The sequence below is a fragment of the Stenella coeruleoalba genome, assembly GCF_951394435.1.
Source record: "Stenella coeruleoalba genome assembly, chromosome: 2".
In the NCBI taxonomy this organism is placed as follows: Eukaryota; Metazoa; Chordata; class Mammalia; order Artiodactyla; family Delphinidae; genus Stenella; species Stenella coeruleoalba.
This window is the reverse complement of record NC_137147.1, coordinates 28,028,778-28,052,925: the sequence shown is the minus strand read 5'-3', so window position 1 is coordinate 28,052,925 and position 24,148 is coordinate 28,028,778. Positions and strand designations below refer to the sequence as shown.

At 41.0% G+C, this 24,148-nt stretch overlaps 2 protein-coding genes across 6 annotated transcripts in view; one reads left to right on the top strand and one right to left on the bottom strand.

Annotated features, from left to right (window-relative positions):
• The window catches only part of ENTPD5 (ectonucleoside triphosphate diphosphohydrolase 5 (inactive)), a 36,504-nt gene extending 19,769 nt beyond the window's left edge, over positions 1 to 16,735 (bottom strand). The window contains exons 1-5 of one of the 5 annotated variants that reach the window (XM_079914723.1): positions 16,225 to 16,535; positions 15,846 to 15,875; positions 14,317 to 14,395; positions 13,220 to 13,300; positions 8,380 to 8,445 (exon numbers count right to left, since the gene is read on the bottom strand). The gene's annotated coding sequence lies outside the window, so the exon portion shown is untranslated. Of the gene's footprint in view, positions 1 to 8,379; positions 8,446 to 13,219; positions 13,301 to 14,316; positions 14,396 to 15,845; positions 15,876 to 16,224; positions 16,536 to 16,630 lie in introns of those variants that run through there. The other 4 variants (XM_079914720.1, XM_079914721.1, XM_079914722.1 and 1 more) reach the window with 4 other exon arrangements.
• A 10-nt stretch (positions 16,736 to 16,745) lies between these two features.
• The window catches only part of BBOF1 (basal body orientation factor 1), a 53,671-nt gene continuing 46,268 nt past the window's right edge, over positions 16,746 to 24,148 (top strand). The window contains 2 exon segments of the mRNA XM_079914707.1: positions 16,746 to 16,969; positions 18,919 to 19,147. Of these exon segments, the coding sequence (XP_079770833.1) occupies positions 16,890 to 16,969; positions 18,919 to 19,147 (309 nt within the window). The 5' untranslated portion in view covers positions 16,746 to 16,889.

Genomic DNA, 24,148 nt, shown 5'->3' with positions numbered 1-24,148 from the left:
ATCTCTCTGGCTATCTCCTTACTCACCCCCAACAAAGCCCTCTCTTCAGTTCTTTTGAGACTTTGGTGCCAGCTAGGGTTTGTCACTATGCCCATCTCCTTCTAAGGTCTTTTCAGTGCATCTTTGTCTCTGTAGTAAACACCAGTCCTTCCTCCTCAGCCTCCCCAGAGCATCACACTCTGGATTCCCTTCTTCCATGTCACCCAGAGCTTGAGTCCACAATCCCACAGGACGCGGGCCCCACCTGTGTGCTCACCTGCTCGTGCCTGCCCGATCTCTGTGAATCCTTGCTTTCACTGTTGGTTGCCTTTTGCTCTTTGCTCCTATTTCAGCCTTTCTGAATCAAGCTAGCTTCGTGAATCACATTCACCTTTGTGCTAGTTTGCAACTAACACATGGCATTCTGCTAACTCACTCCCTTCTGTATCCTTCATTCCTCCCTTATCTACCTTTTTTCTGAGTATATATACATGATTGTCTGGTTCATCTACTTTTATGTTAAGTGCCAACTGGCAGAATTACTGCCTATAGGGCTGAAGTTGCTGAGGAACTGAATTCTGTGTGGTTTCTACACAGGAGATTATAATTAATGTTTTTACAACATTATTTAATAATGCTATGTTTACAATTAAAAATATGTAACCATGTAAGAATATTATTGATTCATGTTTTTACAACATTAGCCCAATAGTAGAGAAGTGAACAGTCCTCCTCAATAGCTTCCATCCTTGAGATGAACTTAGAAGGCTGGCATTGAACTGTCTAATAAATAAGCATCACTGAGTTTCTAATATATACCAGACACTGTGCTAGCTTCTAGATACAAAAGAGAATTCAAATATAGGCCCAGCTCTTGAGATCTCAGCTTACTAGAAGGAACAGACAAACCAACAGCTATAATGTACTGTGGCAAGTTCTCTGACAGAACTATGCACAGGGTGTGACAGCAATGGACATAAGGGACAAGTAACTCATCTTAGAAGGAGAAGGATGGAGGTGGAAGGGAGTGGGAGGCTTTTTAAGGGACAAGAGGCATAACCTGAGTCCTGAATCAGAGACAGGAATTACCCGGGGGAAGTGACACAGGAGAACCTTGAGAACTTCATATATTAAGAGTTCAGTATGGCTGGAATGTAGAGGTGTACCAGAATAAAGAGGACAGGTGTGAGAAACCACTGTTCTGGAGGCATCAAATCAGATTTCCAAATGAGTGGGCTTGTTTCCCTTATACAGTTCCATGTCAGGTGACACCTGACAGTTATTTATGGCTTTCTATTCCCTCCTTAAGCAAATATCTATATTGACTGACCTGAATAAAATGACAGTATTTCCCAACAGTGTAAAATAATGGAATGAGAGAGGTGACTAGAAAGGTCTACCAAACGTCTGAAAACACTGAAATGTAGAAGCTCCCACAGCCAATTCTTCTGAGTTCCACAGCATAGCTGGCTTCAACAAAGTTACAAATTAAACATAAAGCAAGTTTAAAGTGTAACTAGAATGAAATTTTTAAACAATAAGCTGAACCATGGGAATGGATTAGCCAAAACACCCAGAGCATAAGTTAGCCAAGCAAAGTAAAACCAAGGTGGGTCTAAGAAGGTAAGTCTGAGACAGATTTCAGCACGGTAAACAATGCCTCATTTGAGGATGTAACTTAGGACTTCATACCCGATACCAAGGGCCAGAGCCCTGGAACACTTTGCTATTTGAAGGATGTATAGGTGAAGGTACATAATATCTTTTGTATTTCTAAAGCCAAGTACTGAGCGGGGAACATGTCAGACATTAGGAAATACGTCCTAAATGGACTTGGTACAGTTGGGCTAATGGTATCTGCAGACAGGAGCGCTGGGGCAGGCAGCACCCTCTTTCCCAGTGTCTTACTATGGCTATGTATCACATCCACAATTCCCGTTTCCCCTCCAAAGCAGCCTATAGGAGTGCTGCTCAAGGAAGTATATTTATTCACATATTCATTCGTTCATTTAGCCATTCCAGAAATTATCAGTTGCCTAGTGCTACTTATAAGTATGGCAGGCAAAGATGAATCATCTTAGACCTGCCCTTTAAGAGACTACTGTAGGGCTTCCCTGGTGGTGCAGTGGTTAAGAATCCACCTGCCAATGCAGGGGACCTGCTGCGGAGCAACTAAGCCCATGTGCCACAACTACTGAGCCTGCGCTCTAGAGCCCGTGAGCCACAATGACTGAAGCCCGTGCGCCTAGAGCCCGTGCTCCGCAACAAGAGAAGCCACCGCAATGAGAAGCCTGCATACTGCAGCGAAGAGTAGCCCCCGCTCGTCGCAACTAAAGAAAGCCTGCGTGCAGCAACGAAGACCCAATGCAGCCAAAAATAAATTAATTAATTTTTTTTAAAAAGAGAGACTACAGTAAACAGGAAAAAAATACATGTCCATTTAATTACCTTTGTAAAGTTAAAATGTGACAAGTACCACAGTTCCATGCTCTGAGATTTCAAAGCAGGGAGAGATTACTTCCAGCTGGGATGATCAGAGAAGGCCTTGTGAAAGCGGTGGCATTTGAGGAGGATACTGAAGAGGGGAACTAGGGACAGGAGAGGAGCGCTTTTCAGGAAAAAGAAATAGTATGAATCAAGACACGGATACAGAAAGGGGATGGGGGAACCCCAAGGGATAGTAAACAGAGCAGTTTGACTAATTGTAGTAGAAAATAAAATTGTAAAGGTAAACTGAGGTCAGATAGTACAACACACCAAATACTCAGCTAAAGAATTTAGACTTTACTTTGCAGGCGATGGGAAGCCATTGAAAATTTTGAGCAAGGGAGTGTCACAAATATGAACCTGGCAGTTACATGTAAGAAGGATTAGGGTGGGGAGCCTTGGTAGGTTCCACTCACTTGTCTAATTCTACAAGTGTTTACTGGTGCCTACGAAGTACTAGGTGCCAGAGAATTAAAGGTGAATAAACAGACTTTTTAATTCAAGATGCTCAGAGTGTGGCAGAGGTGACAGATACATATACAAATAACCACATCTTTTAAAGTTAATAACAAAAATGCGAAAGGAGCCCAAAGCACAGATGACTAACTCTACCTAGAGGATAAGGAAAGGCATTGAGATGACATTTAAACTGATTATGAAAAATGAGCAGAAGTACCTACATAAATAATAGAGACATGCGGACAAAGAGCAGAGGGACTATGAAAAGATGAAAACAGATAGCAGGGAAACTATGGATAGTCTGACTTCATTTTTAAATTTCCTCAAGAATTTTCTGTCATATGGATTTGAGAAACAAAATGAAAACAAAAAAATAGAAGATCAGAGGGGAAGAGGTATAAGAAGGTTAGCATTTAATGCAGAGGAAAGACTGTGGCCAAAGGAAAACAATCTGAGGTGATAATAATAATAGCAGCTATTATTTATTGAGATCTTAGTATCTGCCAAGCACTATGTGAAGTATTTCACATGGATTATCTCATTTAATCTCACAATACCACCCTGTGAGGTAGTTCTATTATTAACATCCCCATTCTAGAAATAAGACAACTGAGGCTTAAGTAATTGAAGACCACACAGTAGATAAGTGAAAAGAGCCAGAAATCAAACCCAGATGGACTAATTCCAGAGCCCACAGTTTTAACTGCTAGGTCACAGGAAAGGTCAGCCAGTGTGGGACTAGGGAAAGGTAGCTATGGGGGTGGGGAAGACAGTGCAGAGCAGAGAAAGATGGTCAAAGACTGGCATCAGATGTGAAAGTCTTAACAGTAGCTTGATCTCTTTCCTGTGCATGACCAGGAGCTTTTGATCTGTTTCCTGCGGGTCTACCTTTATTACATTTCCAGAATCTGACCATTTCTGACCACTTCCACCACCACTGCCTTGGCCGGAGCCGCATCATCTGTCATATGATTTACTCTAATATTGTCCTAACAGATCTCTTTTACCCTGACTCCCCTAGAGTCTATCTTTAACAAGCAACTAAAGTCATCCTTTAAAATGTAAGTTAGAGCATGTCTCTCTTCTGCAAAGTCCAACAATGACTTCCCATTTCCCTCAGAGTAGCAAGGTCCAAACAATAGCCTTCACGGATCCACCTGCTCTGCCTCCTACCCCATTACCTCTCTGACCTCATCTACTAACAGTTTTCACCTCACTCACCCCACCCACACTCTGTGCTTAAACGTCACATATGCTCCTGCCTTATGGCCTTTGCTCTAGCTGTCCCCACTGTCTGGAACAATCTTTTCCCATATAACCACTTGATGAATTCCTGCAACTCCTTCAAATCATTGTTCAGATGCCGCTTCCGTATAGGGGCCTATCTTTACTACTCTAAGCACTCTCCCTCACTCTCCCCTACCTCCATCTGCTTTCTCAATCCCCCTTACACTGGTCTACTTTTTTCCCTCCACACCACTTATCAATTCTAACATACTAGAGAGATTATTTACTATGCTTACTATCTGCGTTTCTCTGATAGAATATAAGCTCCTTGAGAGCAGAAATCTTTTTTTGTTTTGATGTAGCCCAAGCACCTAGAAGAGTGTCCATCCAGTAAGGTGCTCAATGAGAAGTGACAATAGGAATAAAGTGCAAAGTGACATAAAAAGGGAGAATACTTTCATAAATAGTTAAATTTTTAAGAGAGAATGATTAATGAATACCTATTCAATTTGCTTTAGGAGAAGCTATAATTTTCTTTTTCTGAACCTATTAGTTCTAGCTAAATTCAATCTCTCTAACCAAACACATTCAACTGTTAAAACTGTGATAAAGTGATTTTCCAAAAAAAATCTAAAAGATAGTAAACACTGTTTACATTGTCCAAATTCTCTTCTACATATCAAACCAATAAATATTTTAGGATACTGTACCTTAGTTATCTATTGCTGCACAACAAATAACCCCCAAACTTAGTTGCTTAGAATGACAATAAACATTTATTATCTCATAGTTTCTAGTTCAGGAATTTGGGAGTGGCTTAATTTGACAGTTCTGGCTCAGGGTCTCTCATGATACTGTAGTCAAGACGCAGGCTGGGGCTGCAGTCATCTGAAGGCTTGGATAAGGCTGAGGACCCATCTCCAAGATGGCTCACTCAATGGTTGGCAAGCTGATCTTGGCTGTTGGAAAAAAGTCTCAGGTGCTTCCCACATGGACTCTGTAGAACCTTAAATGTCTTCACAATGTGCTGGCTGGCTTCCTCTAGAGTGGGCAATCCAAGAGAGAGCAATGCAGAAGCAGCAATGCTTTGTATGACCCTTCAGGTCATACACTATCATTTTCCCCATATTCCATTGGTCATACAGACCAATGCTGATGAAATGTGCAAGAGGACTACACAAGGGTACAAATATTAGGAGGTGAGGATCAATGGGGCCATCTTGGAGGCTGGCTACTGCCAGTTATACCCAGTATTTGTATAGTATTTTGTATTCAGCTTTTTCTTTCCAGTTTATATATATTCCTATTAACACAACTTACATACTTCTTGCTTTAGAAACTATATGTTATTCCAATGATATTAACTCTTTTTCATAAATTTATTTATGTTTTATTTTTGGCTGTGTTGGTTCTTCGTTGCTGTGTGTGGGCTTTCTCTAGTTGCGGCAAGCAGGGGCTACTCTTCGTTGTGGTGCACAGGCTTCTCATTACGGTGGCTTCTCTTTGTTGCAGAGCACAGGCTCTAGGCGTGCAGGCCTCAGTAGTTGTGGCTCACGGGTTCTAGAGCGCAGGCTCAGTAGTTGTGGCACACGGGCTTAGCTGCTCCGCGGCATGTGGGATCTTCCCAGACCAGGGCTCGAACCCGTGTTCCCTGCATTGGCAGGCGGATTCTTAACCACTGTGCCACCAGGGAAGTCCCTCCAATGATATTAACTCTTAAAAATTAAAAATGTCATAGACTTTTAACTCCTCTGAAAATATCATATCCCACCACTTGAAGCCATTCATTTTTTCTGTTACAGTCCCAATATTTTACTTAAGGAAAAGAATTAAAGTCAGAAAAACTACAATTCAAACAATGTCTTGCTTGTTTCTAAGAGTGAAAATGAGTTTAAATACTTCAAATAAAAGTCAGATAATTTTAGAAAAGAGTAGGAAAAAAAGAAGTGAGTCATTACAGATATCAGTTAATAACTGAATAATAAAAATTAAATACTAAATCAAGGAAGATACAGAATGAAAATATATTAACAGAATAGCAATTTTCTTCATGCTACATACAGAAGAAAAATTCTAATACGATGGTAGTATTAATAATTAATACTTAGGAATCTGCCTGCCAATGCAGGGGACACAGGTTCGAGCCCTGGTCCGGGAAGATCCCACATGCCGCGGAGCAACTACGCCTGTGCGCCACAACTACTGAGCCTGCGCTCTAGCGCCTGCGAGCCACAACTACTGAGCCCGCGTGCCACAACTACTGCAGCCCGCATGCCTAGAGCCTGTGCTCCACAACGAAGAGAAGCCACCACAATGAGAAGCCTGCACACCACAACAAAGAGTAGCCCCCGCTTGCTGCAACTAGAGAAAGCCCGCGCACAGCAATAAAGATCCAAATCAGCCAATAAATAAATAAATAAAAATAATTAATACTTAGGTACTGAAGAGATATGTGGTAGAAAGGGATAAGACTGACAACTGGCACAGATCTGAAAACCACTGAAAAATTTTATAACAAGCATTTTTCAAATATTAACTAGATAAAAAAAGGTTTATTAAAAAAAAACAACTTTTATTAGATTGTTGCCAAGGAGCTATAATAACACCTGTGAGCATGGAAACTACAGGGGAGAGATAGAACAGGAAAAAGAATTTCCCAATAATATGAGTTGTCTCATGTTGGTGGGGAGAGGAGAATTCTTGCCCCAAGGGCTCAGCCCAAATCTGATCACACTGTCCAAGTGGATTCACAAATCTCTTGAATGAGATTTCTTTCAAGGTTCCTTCAACACTAAGATCAAATACTCTCTCAATAAAGGAATTGGAATTGGTAGTTACCAACAAATATAAACAGATTACTTCTTTCAGTACTTTATTCCACTTTAATAAAATCATTAGACATATGTCAAGAAGGCCCACTCTGTACAATGAACCATCTGAGCCTTATACTGAAATGAGGTCAGGCAGTGCATGATTTCATTGTTCATTGTTTCAGGCCTGACTTAGCTGCAATAATCACCGCATAGGGAAGCTGTTGCTACTGCTGCCTCACTTTCCTCACAAGTCACAAGGGCTTTTCTTCCCTATTCATTAAAAGTAGAAAGTCCTTTAGGTAAGAAGATACTATTAATCAGGAGAGGGTTAATATTGCCCCAATGAGCAAATATAATGAAAATCTAAGGTGATAAACTATCTCTGCCTCCAAACCCATATCCACCATGGGAGGCACTTATTTGCAGAAGAGGAATTGCAAGGATCAGTGCCATGTGTCACTGTTTATACTGGAGTTTGTGGGAAGAGAAGTGAAAACATATTTTCCTTTTCTTGTTATCAACTGAAAAACAGCTACTCCTTCAAACATGTTGAATCAGTATGAAAAACTTGAGAAAGGCAAATATTACAATGATACCTCATGTATAAAGCAAGGAATAGGGGTGCCATATAAGTACATTTCCTCAAATGTGTCTTTTTTTAAAAACATTTATTTATTTATTTATTTAGGCTGCATCAGGTCTTAGCTGCGGCACGCAGGATCTTCATTGCTGCACGTGGGATCTTTTAGTTGAGGCATGCGGACTCTTAGTTGCGGCGTGTATGTGGGATCTAGTTCCCCGACCAGGGATCGAACCTGGGTCCCCTGCATTGGGAGCGCCGAGTCTTACCCACTGGATCACCAGGGAAGTCCCTCAAAGATGTCTTTACAATATTTCTTCTCTAAATACCATAACATTTTTATTTTAATAGTGTTTGGTAAACATGTTTCTAAAGTGACATTTTATTTATGGTTCAGAGTTACGATTATGATCATCAGCTATATTTTTCTGTAAACTTGGGATGCCTTCAGGGACTATAGGTCTGTAGGACTGTCTGCCCTTCTGCCAACTAATAGTTGCAGATTGCTATGCTTTTTGAGCTAGTTTTCCTTGACATCATACTATCTATTATCGCTGATCAGTGTTGTCATGTGCCTGACTCCTTCAATAAGCTGCCATCATCTAATTTTAAAATATCTTTTGTGGGATATGAACCAGAGAGCCATAATCATGAGACTTTTATGTCAACTTACACAAATGAGGGCCTCTCCAACATATAAGGGGTGTGGAATCTGTGACAGCTTTTACTGGCTCATTGATCCCTTTCCATTTACTATCAGCTCTCAGCTAGGAATAAGAAAGCATAAATCTGACCTATCGAAAAGTAGGGTATTACTTTATATAGGTTACTTACCAATATCTTCTTTTCCTTCTAGGCTTTCCGCTTTGTTTCCTTCAACTAATGTATCACTTTTTCAACCTACAGAAGATGGACATGGATACTCATAAGACCAAAGTTCTCTTTTTTTCTCTCTTGTCACTATGCCTATTTTTGATTCAATTATCTCTTTTTGCATTTCTGTTTTCAATCTATTCAGGCTCTGGAAAGCAGATCACCAAGTTAATCTCCTGACTTGTAGTCTAGTACTCTTGGGCTCTTTCTCCTCTTTCACAATTTCCTTTCAAACTACAACTGCAGCCATTCTAATAAAATCACTTGTTTACAAAAGCAGCAATAACAAGGGGAAGCAAGGCACACTCCCTCTGAAAGCTAGAATACATTACTGTGTAGATGTATGTGTGCACATGTACTGGGGGGCAGTGATTAAAGAGCTAATCCATAAACAAAGTACATAAGTTTATGCACTTTGTGAGGTCTTTTTTTGGCTGTGAAGAACTCAAATACCAGTTGTGTGTTCCACAATGTGCTCGAGAGTGGTACTATTACATAATGAGTATGTGGTTAAAAGGGCCTAAGCCAATCCCAGTCCTAGGTACATATCCACAAGATTAAAAACAGGGACTCAAATAGATATTTCTATACCAATGTTCGCTGCAGCATTATTCACAACAGTCAGACGTGGAAAAAGCCCAAGTGTCCATCAACAGATGCATAGATAAACAATATAGTATACACAAATACAATGGAATATTCTTTAGCTACAAAAAAGAAGTTCTGATACATGCTACGACACTGATGAACCTTGAAAATGTTACGCTAAGACACACACAAAAAGTATGATTCCACTTACATGAAATATCTAGAATAAGCAAATTCACAGAGACAGAAAGTAGAGTTTACCAGGGGTTGGGATGAGGGGAGAATGGAAGTTATTGCTTAACAGGTCCACAGTTTTTGTTTGGGGTGATGAAAAAGTTTTGCAAATAGATAGTAGTGATAGTTGTACAACACTGAGTATATAATTAATACCACTGAATTGTATACTTAGAATGGTTAAAATGACAATTTTTATGTTATATATATTTTACCACAGTTAAAAAATTTTTTTCTTTAAAAGCAGAGGGAACCAAGCACTGAAAACATAAGATCATAAGAGGAAAAACTTTGGCTACTATCTCAACAGAGCAACAGTTATGACAATGTTCATCCCTGAACTACCTCATGAGCCAATTATGACTTAAATTCTGAAGGGTGGTACTGATACTCAGAAAACGTCTTTGAGCATCTGAGTTTATAAAGTATCTTCTATTCTCCCAGAAACAGAAAGTTAAACTTACCAATGCAACATAAACCTGAAAATTATACATTTAAGAGAGGATGTGAACAATGTTATAAATTCTAACTATAGGGCCTCCAAAGCAAACATTTTCAAGAAAGGTCTTCTTACATTTTGTTTACAACTTCAATGCTTCTCCAGGTATTCCCTTGGTATTCTAGGATGGAATGAGTGGTATCTACCCCTAAGGATGCAATCTTGAAAACATTTCTATTAAATTTTCCTTTTAAAAACACTTATATTGTATACATGCTAATACACTGTACTCAAAACAAGAGACACCTCCAACTGGCATCTCCAAACATCTCCCTTCCTCCATGCCCCTGCCCCATACAGAGAGGGTTAAATGGATTCTCTAATTTCCTGTCTTTGTTAATGGCACCACAAACTTCCTAATTCACAACTCAAAATCTTCCTCATCTTTGAATTCTCCTCTCTCATGCCCAATCTCTTATCAAGGATTGATGATTTTTGCTTTGCAATATCTTTCCCATCTCCTTCTTCCCTCCTAGCTTCTTGCTGATATCTAAAGTCTGGCCTTTATTACTTCAGACTTGGACTGCTATAGCCTCTTAACTGGTCTTCCAGTCACCAATGTCTCTCTTCTCAAACCCATACACTACCGTCTTCCTAAATACTACTTTCATCGTTTTCTCACTAGACTGTAACCCATATCATGGCAGGGATTCATTCATCTCTGAGAACATTGCATAGCCAGGCATATGCAATGGTTAGTTAATTCATCAATGTCTGTTGAATGAATTTAATGAATATATAAGTCACATCACTTTCCTTCTGAAAACTTTCATCAATTTCCCACTGTCCATAACAGAAGTTGCAAACTCAAATACTGGAACACATACTGGGGCCAGGCAGAAAATGTAAGTAAGTAAAGGTGTGTGTAATCAACAGGAAGTTGTGGGGACTGTGTAAACTGGAAAGCACATGTCCCATCTTGTCTCATCTAAAGGGTAAGTTGCTTGCTGTTCCCACAAATTGCTGCCATGATGAAATACAAGCTCAGTATTGCCAGGTCTTCTGATTTTTGAAAATAAGCTAAAAGCACAGATTTCTATGTAGAATCTGGTTTTTAAAATAGTGACAACTAATTCCATTAAAAAAACAAAAAACAAAAACAAAACTCAAAAAACCACCATGCAGGCCAAACAAAACATATCTATGGGCCAAATCCAGCTCTCAAGTTTCAAGTTGGTGACTCTGCTCTGTAGGATTAAAAGACAAACTTCTTGCCTAACATTCTAAGTCCCAGCCTACCTTAACCAAAGTTTTCTGCCCACTACTTTCATACAAAAACCCTCTGCTCTAAGCACACATCAGAGCCACCTGGAGGGCTTGTTAAAACATGGATTGCTGGGGGAATTCCCTGGTGGTCCAGTGGCTAAGACTCTGCACTCCCAATGCAGGGGGCCCAGGTTCAATCCCTGGTCAGGGAACTAGATCCCACATGCCGCCAAGTAAAGATTCTACACACCGCAATGAAGATCCCATGTGCTGCAACTAAGACCCGGCACAGCCAAATAAATAAATAAATATTTAAAAACAACCAAAAAACATAGATCGCTGGGCTTCACTGTCAGCATTTCCAATTCAATAGGTCTCAAGTTGGGACTGAGAATCTGCATTTCTAACAAGTTAGCAGATGATGCTGATACTACTGGTGCGTGGACCACACTTCGGGAACCGTTACTCTAGTTAAATTACTCCTTGTCTCAAGCACACGCTGATTTTGCTCATTTGTTCTACCTTCCCAGAAAGCCTTCCCTTTTACTTTCAGCCTACCTCCTCCTGTAAACTTTCTGATAGTCTTTCATGCCTACAAATTCCTGTAGCACGTAGGGTCCATATCATCTCCGCTTTATCCATCACTGCTTGGTGAATTTTATTGTTAACTGTTTGTGCATAGCTTCCAATGAGGAAGCTATGTGTATTGTATATTCTCAGAGGTCAATGTCCAGGTCAGCATGTTATACACCTGACTGTAAGCCACTTGAAGGCAGGGCCCTGTCTTGTCTCCCACTGTACCCCTCAAGCTATCAGAGCCTGGTATTCAGTTGGTACTGTACCTACTAAACATTTCTTAAATGAATGAACATTTGACAGATCCATGAAATGAAAAGTGCAGATAAGCAGGTTTGAAATTTGGGTATATGACTTTTTTTTTCTATATAATTTATTTATTATTTATTTGGCTGCATCAGGTCTTAGTTGCAGCACACAGGATCTTTGCTGCAGCGCAGGCTCTTCGTTGCAGCATGCGGGATTCTCTCTAGTCGCGGCACAGGGTCTCTAGAGCACGTGGGCTCAGTAGTTGTGGTGCATGGGCTTAGCTGCCTTGCAGCACGTGGGATCTTAGTTCCCTGACCAGGGATCGAACCCACATCCCCTGCATTGGAATGCAGATTCTTAACCACTGGACCACCAGGGAAGTTCCGGTATATAACTTTTCTTAAAGAACTGACTTTAAGGGGGGGGAAAGCGATGGGGGGTGGTGGGATGAATTGGGAGATTGGGATTGACATGTATACACTGATATGTATAAAATGGATGACTAATAAGAACCTGCTGTAGAAAAAAAATAAATTAAATAAAATTCAAAAAAAAACCCACCTGACTTTAAGTCCTGTGTAATGGTTTTGTCAGAAAGGACAACTAATAAAAATTGAATATTTTGCAAATAAATTGCCAATAGACAATAATCTGTGGTAACAGATTTTGTATATAAGTAAAACAGTGAATGTTAAACTGATTTGAAAATTTATAAGATTATATCCTTTATCTCCAGGATTCCTTATCCTCTGTAGGGATGTGAACTAGTCATTATATTGTTAGGGGAAACCACTGACTGAAACCGCCCACCCTGGCCAGGCACCACAGTAACCATTTGCATGAGTTATCTTGTGACAGGAGGTCCTGGTAAGGAATGTGGAACTAACAAGCCACCACAAACTGGAAGAATTCGGGAAAAGTCAAAAGAAGAGAGGAGACATGAGTCCATATGTCCTACCAACCTCCCAGAATCCTCCTCACTGGAATCCATCTTGGCTGAGTGATGCGTGTGCCACCAGGAAGGACGCTGAGTCAGAGTGATTGGCCAGAGACAACCCAGAAACTAACCCCATTACCATAAAACCTGAGACTGCGAGCCACGTGGCACAGCAGTTTTCTTGGGTTCCCTTACCCTCCTGCTCTCCACCCGGGTGCCCCTTCCAAATAAATCTCTTGCTTTGGCAGCACGTGTGTCTCCTCAGACAATTCATTTCTGAGTGTTAGACAAGAGCCCACTCTCGGGCCCTGGAAGGCGTCCCCCTTCCTGCAACAATCTCACAAGATGATAGCTATTTAATAGAATTCTATATTTGTACCACATGTAATGAAAAAGTAGGATGAAAGTAACTCTCCATGATATTCAGAAATATTGATCAGTCTCCTTCAGATGACAATAAATGCATCCAAGATTCTAAAGGGTGTGTGAAAACAAAACCCAAAACTGTTCACCTGGTCTCTTCTACTTATAAAACAGCATCAGCTATCAGGCAACTTCAAGGATGATTTATGAGTAGAAACTCGGTCTCCAAGCTAAACCAGAATAAAGTCACAGATGACTTTAGAGAGTAAACCCAATTCTGGAACTACTGGAAGAAAAAATTAGAAATAATATGTATTTTGAGATATAATCCTAAGTTCTTATTTGGCTTTTTGAGCAACTCCGCACTTGATGGTATTACAGTCAATGGGACAAGAGAAAAGTTAACATCTTTTGGCAAAGACAGAAAATCCAATTCAGGAAAACAAAACAAAACCAACCCAGGAGCAAATGAAGTACATTTACAGCTTTAGAACTACCATACGACCCAGCAATCCCACTACTGGGCATATACCCTGAGAAACCATAATTCAAAAAGAGTCATGTACCAAAATGTTCATTGCAGCTCTATTTACAATAGCCAGGACATGGAAGCAACCTAAGTGTCCATCAACAGATGAATGAATAAAGAAGATATGGCACATATATACAATGGAATATTACTCAGCCATAAAAAGAAATGAAATTGAGTTATTTGTAGTGAGGTGGATGGACCTAGAGTCTGTCATACAGAGTGAAGTAAGTCAGAAAAACAAATACCGTATGCTAACACACATATATATGGAATCTAAAAAACAAACAAACAAACAAACAAAATAGTCTTGAAGAACCTAGGGGCAAGACGGGAATAAAGACACAGACCTACTAGAGAATGGACTTGAGGATATGGGGAGGGGGAAGGGTAAGCTGGGACAAAGTGAGAGAGTGGCATGGACATATATACACTACCAAACGTAAAATAGATAGCTAGTGAGAAGCGGCCGCATAGCACAGGGAGATCAGCTCGGTGGTTTGTGACCACCTAGAAGGGTGGGATAGGGAAGGTGGGAGGGAGGGAGATGCAAGAGGGAAGAGATATGGGGACATATGTATATGCATAACTGATTCACTTTGTTATAAAGCAGAAAGTAACACACCATTGTAAAGCAATTACACTCCAATAAGATGTTAAAAAAAAAAAAAAGATAGCAGAGGTGTAACCTCACATCCAGATACTTGCCCTACCTACCAGGACCATAATGATCTTGTCTGCATGAGGATTCAGCCGAGACACTCCACATTTCTATGCTGACCAGGAACCATGCAAACTGGGCAAAAAAAGAATTACAAAACCAAGTCAACAAAACACTAAATGCTTATCCCAAGTTTTAAACGCATTAGCATTCTAAACAATAAAACAAAGCATGGGACTTCCCTGGTGGCACAGGGGTTAAGAATCCGCCTGCCAATGCAGGGGACACGGGTTCGGGCCCTGGTCGGGGAAGATCCCACATGCTGCAGAGTAACTAAGCCCGTGCGCCACAACTACTGAGCCTGAGCTCTAGAGCCCATGCTCTGCAATGAGAAGCCACGACAGTGAGAAGCCCACGAACCACAAGGAAGAGTAGCCCCTGCTCGCCACAACTAGAGAAAACCCGCACACAGCAAGGAAGCCCTAACACAGCCAAAAATAAATAAATTAATTAAATAAAACAAAGCAAATTTATTCAGCGAAATAAACTTCATAGTAAAACTACCTACAAGAAAGTATGAAAGGAAATGCTACCAGATAAATTGCTACATAGCAACTTCCTACTCTACTATCTGTACCATCGGATGTTTTTTACAAACATATGACTGAATAATAACATCCAGTTCTTTGGCAGAGATGTGGAGGTTCAGAAGACTACAGATTCTAGACCTACATCTACCACAGTGTGAATCTGGGCATTTCTCTTAGTCGTATTCAAGTTACAACAGCTTTAACTACAAAATCAAACTTAAAGTCAATAAAAATATGCTGTGTAATAAAATAACTATAATGTACATGTAAGTAAAGTATTATGCATATATATTAAGAAATAATGTTGTTACAGTCAAATTTTCATGTTTATAAATGAGTCTACAGACAACAAAAATTTTGGACTTTCATATGCACAGTAACCAATTTTTTAGAATGAATTCCAAATGTCAAGCCTCTGACAGAAGATGCCCTACCCTCTCTTTCCGGCAAGTTATCAATAGGGTGCATGTTCAGAACCTTAGACACAATATCAATAACTTTATAGCTTCTATATGAGAATAAACCCCTTCAATGTATAATTCCACCATGGGCTCATGGAAATGTGACATGCAAACAGAGGGGGGGAAAGCACCAGAAGAGGGTAAGCCACTATCATGCAAGCAAATGGTATGGCTAAAAAGATTTCCAGCGCTCATTAATATTAACACCAATCAGCATGTTCCCCCTAACCACAGAATTCAGAAACAGAAACGACGTAAGTGGAAAAAAAAAGGGGAGGGTTTGCATCAGAAACCTCTGGAAAGGGTGTAGGGATTAAGTTCTCCTTAGCGAAATGGAGGAAGATGTACAATGAAGTTTTTAAAGAAATTTAAAATTCAATTTGAAAGGGAGAATAACGCACAGCAGAGCTTCAATCACAAGTTTTCTGTTGTCCCGGCACCTAGAATTCTCTGTCTTCCTCAGTAACTCCCGGACTAACTCACTGAATGAAGGCAGAAGCACAGAGCTCCTCCTCCGAAAAAGGCGAACAGTACCTTTCACTACTACTCCTTTTCACTGGCGTGCTGGAGGGGGGGGCGGAGGGGGGCACCAAACCAAAACCAAAACGCACCAAAATGCATGAGCTTTCAACTTTACGCGACTCGCAGAAAGAAAAGAGGGCTGCGAACGCCAAGAGCTTATTAGCAAATGGGAATCCGGGGCTGGCCCTGGGCGGGCAGCGCCGGCCACGACAGTACAGAACGGGACCGAGGGCCTGACCCAGCACACCCCTCTTCAACGACTCTCCACGAGGCCCCGGAGCCTCTCCCAACCCAGGGGGCAGCCCTTCTGTCCCCGCCAGGCTTTCCGACGCCAGCAGCCGCTGCCCGCCTCACCCCCAGCCCCCCTCAGAGGAGTCCTCAACTGCCTCACCAAAAAATGTTTGGCCTGGGAAGCCCGTTGGCTGCGCCATCCCTTACAGAATTAGCAAGAGTTAAAAGCCAGGAGAGGGAGAAGGAAACCCAAAGAGTCGGGGGCAGCTTCGGGAGAGGCGGCGCAGGGACGAGAGCGAGGCTGCCACGGCCACGGTGGCTGCAGCGCGAGGGAAGAAGAGGACGCACGGGCGAGACGCGAAACGCTGCAAACCCGGCGGGAGCGGCGCTCTGACGACCGCGGCGCGCCGGCTGGACCCGCCGCGAAGCCAAGCCTCCTTAGCGGAGAGCGCCCCCACCGTCGCGCAGCCACCCGGGACTGGCCCCCTCCGGCCTCCAGCCCGCCCCGCCGCCCTCCCAGCCCCGGCCCCCGGCTGGCTCAGGCATGTCCGCTCTCGCACACTCACCGCGCGCGCGCGCGCCTCCGCGGGGCGGCCGCCCGCCGCCCTCGGCTCGATCTCCGCCCCGCCCCCTGCGCCCGGCCAGTGGACTGGGCCCCGCGGGGCGGTGTCGGGGCTACGTCACGGGCGCGTGCGCTCTCTGAGCGCCGGCAGCGGCCTGCGCGGATAGTTACGGGCTCAGTGTGCCGGTTGTCCTTGGAGACGGGGCGGGGCCTGGGCGGCGCAGAGAGGCGCCAACGGCAGCAGGGCCGCTGGAGAAGCCAAGATGCCATCGAAGGGAAAGGAAGAAAAGAAAGGGAAGGGTAAAGGTAAAGGCAAAGACAAAGACGAAGACAAGAAGAAGAAGTAAGGAGAAGCCACCCTGGGGTCCCTGCTCCCTGGGCCTACCCTCCCGGGATTCTCAGGGGCGGGCCAACTGGCGCCCTCCCGCCTCCCCTCCTGGACCCTCCGCTCTCCCCGCTTCTGAGAAGGACAGCCCCCATTGTTCAGATATTACCAAAATGCACGCCAAACCATACTACTTCAACTAAGACAAGAGTGTGAGGCTTGGGACCCTGAAGTAACTTAGATACAGCCCCTGCCTATGTGTAATGCGCTAACGAACGAGGAGGAGGCAGATAAGTTCCCAAAGAACAGAAGTAACATAGGACCGAATGAAGTTAAGTGCCAGTGGAGGGAAAAAGAATAGAGAATGCGGAAGAAGGGTTAGTTCTGACCCTAGATGTGAAGGTCAGGATAACATGTTTTAGGATATCGAAGATCCTCTAGGCCTGTGCTGTCCAATAGGGTAGTCACCTGTCACGTGTGGCCATTAAAATTAGTTAAAATTAAATAAAATTAAAAATTCAGATCCTCATTTGTACTGGCTACATTGCATGTCCTCAGTAGGCACATGTGGCTAGTAGTGGTGACTGTATTGGACAGCCCAGATATAGAGCATTAACACCATCACAGAAAGTTCTGTTGGACGGCATTGCTCTAGACCAGTGGTTCTCCGCCTGGGGTGATTTTTGGCTACCAGGAGACGTTTGTTAATATCTGGAGACATTTTTGGTTGTCACATCTGGGGACCTCTAGTGGATAAGAGACAAAGGATGCTGTTAAATATCTTACACTGCACAGGACAACCCCCAGCCCCACTCTAAACAAAGAATCGTGTAGCTCAGAATATTCGTAGTTGGGAAGCCCTGCTCAAGGCTTTAAGCTTCTCTAGAATAGGCACTAAGCGTTATTCACAGTATCTCTAGCACCTAGAGGAGACCCTGGATCATAGCAGATGCTTAATATTTGTTAAATAAACAAATTAAGGTGTCTGCTTGTGTATGCTTCAACTTGGATCTCCCCCCTCCCCCCCCCCCCCCCCCCCCGCACAAGAACTATGCTCTGGTGCTCTGGGTTCATTATTTTTTGCCTGTAGCCTGATCGATCTCAGCTATGTGGTTGAGATGATCGTGGACATCCAAAGGATCTCTGGATGATTGAAGTAGTTCCTTGGGCTTTTTTCAAGGATTCCTTTTGGTTCAAAGGAAAACATAAAGGATTTGACCAATTCAGGTAATTATTCATGTTTCCGCAAAGTGATCAGAATTTCTGAAGTGGATAGTATTGCGCTGGCACTAAAGCTTTGCAGGCTTGGAGTTGCTGCTAGATTGCCACTAAACCTATTAGATGACCCTAGTGGTTCCTAGACACATTGGAGTCATACACATTGTCCAACAACACTATATATGGGACCACAAGGAAATCCTTGCAAAGTTTATAAAGTAACTTGTTTAAGAGAGTAATGCATGCTCAATACAGAAAGTTTAGGAAACATAGAAAGTCAAACAGAAAACAAAACCACCTGTAGTCCCATCATCCAAAGATAACCACTACTATCATTTTGGAATATTCTTTTTCTTCTTTATAAAATGATAGCCCAATATACAAATTTATTTGTAACTTTTTTCCCCCAATGTATTATATAAGTATTCTTCTACAGTGTGATTTTTTAAAAAGTATAACTGTGTAGTTAGTCTAGCCTTTTTTAGAAGTGCCAACGGCTTATAACATTCCTGGAACTCACTAGCATGTTTTCTATTTTTGACCATGCAGCTGCAGTGCACATATCAACAAGGAGAAACACTGAGGCTAACAGACCATATATATTTCTTATTAACTCATTTATCCAACAGTATTTGCTCATATGTGCTAGGCAAATGCCAAGCAAAACAAATAACAATAAAGAGAAAGGTGTAATACTAATATAGTAGAGAAATAGTTATATGCTGTCAATGTGTCCTCTTCCTGTGCAGGAAGATGATAAAAGTTGAGGAATCTGCCATGGAGAGAGCCAAGGCCAATGCCTCCCTTTGGGAGGCCAGGCTGGAAGTCACAGAACTCTCTAGGATTGAGTATCGTGATACTTCCCGGAGACTGGCAAAATATAATGAAGAATTAAAGAAACAGCAGTATAGAATGGAGAAAGACACAGTGTCTGTATTGAACTACCTGAAGAAACAGGATCAGGAGAAGGATAATCTGGTAGGTAGGTAGAAACCCTCCTGAGCCTTAGTAACTACCTCTGTGGTTATACTGGTGTGTTATATATTTCAAGGATTTTAATTCCTGCAAATCTCATCACATAGTTAAGACACTTCAATTGACTTTATCTCTCCTTTAAGCAACGTGTTATTTCAGAATGGCTTTACTGTCAGAATTGGCTCTTTCTTATTTTCAGCCTCGTCCCATGTTTTCTTGCCTGAAACAAAGGTTGATGATCCTAAGGGAATATTATGATCAACTTTATTTTAAAAACAAGAGCATGATATATGACCTATATATATATTTTATGATACTGATAACTACCGAAGTAATTAATGATCTGTAAAGCAATTCACCGATAATCCGTGATCACATGATTATGAACCCAGCAAGTTGGATCTCTTCTTTTGGGCCTGTTGAATCTTGAATTTATCTTATTGAACTTTGTTGAAATGTTGGGAGTAGAGCTATCATTTTAAATCTGGGAAAAAAAGGGAAGGGAACTAACATTTTGGGGCCCCTGTTTGTGCCAGGCACTATACTAAGTACTTTACCTCTGCTATGTCATTTAGTCCTTTTAATAACCCCCTGTAGCTACAAATTGTCATTCCCATTTTACAGAAAAAAAATTGACTCTCAGGACAGGTAACTTGCCTGAAGTCACACAGCTAGTGGATGGAACTTAGGTGTGACTTAAATTCTTCTCTTTCCCATCTGCTTCTATGAGTCCCATGGACGCCCAAGGAAATTTACACCATGCTTCATTCCCATGTATGTTTTTGTATTTTTACTATTTATGTATTATACATCCACAAATAATACATATTATAGTCTTGTTTTAAAATTTATATTAGTAGTGTCATATTGTACATATCTTTTGCAACTTCTCTTTTTTTTTTTTTTGCGGTACGCGGGCCTCTCACTGCTGTGGTCTCTCCTGCTGCGGAGCACAGGCTCTGGACACGGAGGCTCAGAAGCCATGGCTCACAGGCCCAGCCGCTCCGCAGTATGTGGGATCCTCCCAGACCGGGGCACGAACCCGCGTCCCCTGCACCGGCAGGCAGACTCTCAACCACTGTGGCACCAGGGAAGCCCGCAACTTATCTTTTTTATAAAACATGTTTTGTGGTATATTTACAAAAATCACATGATTCAGTTCATTGTTAAGAAGTTGATAATGAGCATGCTTTATTTTTTCATTCATTATTAACTGCTTTATAATATTACATCAAATAAATAAATAAACCAAAATTTATTTGTTCATACCACCCTATGGGTCAGTTAGACTCCATTTTTTCATTATTACAAATAGACCTTCAGTAAACATTCTTGTGTATGTCTGCTTGTGCCCATGTGTGAGAGTTTCTCTAGAGTAGACACTTAGGAGTTAAATTACTATATTATGAGGTATGCATCATTTCAACTTCACAAGGGTTTAAATTGAACTCCAAAGAGGTTATACCAATTTATACTTTCACAAGCAATGTATTAAAGTGAGTTCCCATTTATCCACATTTTTGTGAACACTTGATATATATATTTTTTAATTTATTTATTTTATTTTATTTATTTTTGGCTGCATTGGGTCTTCGTCACTGCGTGTGGGCTTTCTCTAGTTGTGGCGAGCGGGGGCTACTCTTCGTTGTGGTGTGCGGGCTTCTCATTGCGGTGGCTTCTCTTGTTGCAGAGCACGGGCTCTAGGCGCGCGGGCTTCAGTAGTTGTGGCACGTGGGCTCAGTAGTTGTGGCTCACGGGCTCTAGAGCACAGGCTCAGTAGTTGTGGCACACGGGCTTAGTTGCCCCACGGCATGTGGGATCTTCCCGGACCAGGGCTCGAACCCATGTCCCCTGCGTTGGCAGGCGAATTCTTAACCACTGTGCCACCAGGGAAGCCCAAAACATTTGATATTATACTTAATAATTTTTGCTCAATTTTATGTGTATAAATTGGTATGTCACTTTAATTTGTATTTTTCTGATTACTAGTCGCTTGAGCATCTTTTATATGTTCCTTAACCCATTTTTTATTGTTTTTATGTGTTTGCTTCAGTATACATATTGGAGTGATGCAGATGCAAATTCTGTATCATAAGGATGACATGCAAATTCATGAATCATTCCATAATTTTTTTCAAATGCCACATTTTCAGGGAGACCCTTGCTCACTACCCTGTTTAAAATTAAAACCATCTCCCTTACTTTATTTTCTTGGTAATATTTATTACCTTTTGTCATACTATATGCATGTTACTTATGTATTTATTTTCTCTTTTCCTAATTAGAATGAAACAACACAGAAGTAAAGAATTGGGGGTCTTTTTAAATTGTCGTTGAGTGCTGTATCTCCAGCATCTAGTATGGGCCTGGCACATAGTAGGCACTCATTAAAATTTTTTTGCATGTGTGAATGAATGGCTTGTGATTGCACTGATACTTTGAAAAAGTTAATAGAAATCAAAACTAAGATCAAGATGATATTGGAAGCATATCAGAGAAATCGGACAACTGAACATTTGTGTGGATTTTGTGTGTTTTTTTAAATAAAGTAATTTTTTTTGTACATTACTTTTTTTTAACCCTCTTTCCTAGGCGACTTCCATTTTTAAAATTACTCTTTGAATAGTATGCATTATTAAAATTGTCTGCTATAAAGTATTATTCTAAAATAAGCCTTTAGGCCAGCCATGCAAATAATTTTCAAAATTCATTATATAGAAGCTTTGTGGTCTGCGTTAGCTAATTGATATTGGTCTGCATTTATCAGTATCACTGGTATTTCCTGATTTTCATCTGCCTCCATGTATCAAAGACCAGCATCTGGCTGTAGCAAATACATAATTTTCTCACAATCATAGATACCCATTAAAACCAAAGAAACTACTTTGGGAGGAAGAAGTAGAATAGATTCAATATACCCTGGTCAATTAGCTCTCTTAGAGTTTTGTTACTCATTCTACTATATCCTAGAAATGTGTTATTTGCTTAAACTTTATTTAAACTGTTTAGTCTTCATGTTAATTATAGAAATATTAGAAGTGAGGTGTGTTTTGAAAACTATTATATCTTGGACAAAATTAGGAGATTTCACTTATTGGTTTTGGTATTTAAGGCTTTGTTCAATCAACACAAAATAAATCTAATTATATTTTACACCTGTCCTACATGGCTGAGGACTGTCTCAATTTATTTTAACACATTTTCAGGGTTTCCTTAAACTATTCTAAGATTATTTACAACAGTATTTCACTTCTGTATCTTCTGATTCTATAACCACGTCAAGGAATTTTTAGTTTAAAAAGCTACTCAGATTTCCTACTAAAACATACCAGCACCTTGGAGAAATGATTGATTCTAAGACTGGAGCAGGGAGAGTGAAAAATGAATTTGAACTAAAAAATGAATTTGGAATATCTTGTGACAGGAAGTCAGTAAAAAAAAAATTAAAGGACACGGCAGGTAGCTTGAAGGGGCTCCCACTGACCAAATCTGGGACATTCAAAATAAATAATGACAGTAATAAATTATAACTGAATAAAATGAGTCCATGAGTGCATACAACTAATAGATAAACACATACATTAATAAATAAGGGAGAGGGACTTCCCTGTGGCGCAGTGGTTAGGAATCTTCCTGCCAATGCAGGGGACACAGGTTCGAGCCCTGGTCTGGGAAGACCCCACATGCCATGGAGCAACTAATCCCATGTGCCACAACTACTGAATCTGCGCTCTAGAGCCCGCGAGCCACAACTACTGAGCCCGTGCACCTAGAGCCTGTGCTCTGCAACAAGAGAAGCCACCGCAATGAGAAGCCCGTGCACTGCAACGAAGAGCAGCCCCCACTCACCACAACTAGAGAAAGCCTGCTCGCAGCAACGAAGACCCAACACGGCCAAAAATAAATAAATAAATAAATATATTTATTTAAATAAATAAATTTATTTATTTAAATAACTAAGGGAGAATAGAAAGTTTTTCCTTATAGTGGAATGCAGTAAATTATTAAATTTCCATGGAATGATGGAATTAGAAAAGTCACCATTTGGCTTCAGAGTAATAATTGATTCAGTCAAGAACAACAGTGGATGCTAAAACTAGTGGGTGAAATTTTGATGAGCAGAGGATATTTGCATAGTCTCAAAATATCTTGCCCCAAAATACTTAATAATTACAAAAGGAAAAATAGTAACTTTTAAGTGGAGAAATCTGGCAGACACAATCTTAACCAGTTGATTACAATTAACGTCAGTCACTTCATGATGTGATGCAGCGACAAGGATACATCATCACTTAGGCAGTGTATGCCTGCCAAAAGGGCATAACCTGAATCTTCTCATGAAGAAACATCAGACAACTCCAACCCTGGCCATTATTTTTCAAAAACTTTGATATCATAGAAGACAAAGGCTGAGAAACTGCCCCAGATTAAAGAGAGTAGGATATATGACAACTAAGTGTAATCATAATCAGGGATTACATCCTGGACCAGGAAAAGGAAAGTTACAATAAAAGGACACCATTGGGACAATTGATGGCAAAATTTGAACATGGACTATAGATTAAATAATAATATTTTATCAATGTTAAATTTCCCAATTTTGATCATTGTACTGTGCTTCTAAGAGATTGTCCTTCTTCTTAGGAAGTACATACTGAAATATATAGGGGTATAGGGGTATGATGTCCTAGACTTATTTTCACATGCTCCAGAAAAAACAGTTTCAAACATCTGTATCATATATACATATATTTAGATCTATCATAGAGGGAAAGCAAATGTGGCAAAATTGGGTGGAGAGTATATGAGAATTCTTTGTACTGTTCTTGAAACTTTTCTTTAAAAAAATCCTCATTTAAAAGAAGTGCAAATCAAAACTCCAAGTCATCACTTCACACCCATTAAGATGGCTACTATCAGAAAAACAAGGGACTTCCCTGGCGATCCAGTGGTTAAGACTTCACCTTCCAATGCAGGGACTGCGGGTTCAATCCCTGGTCGGGG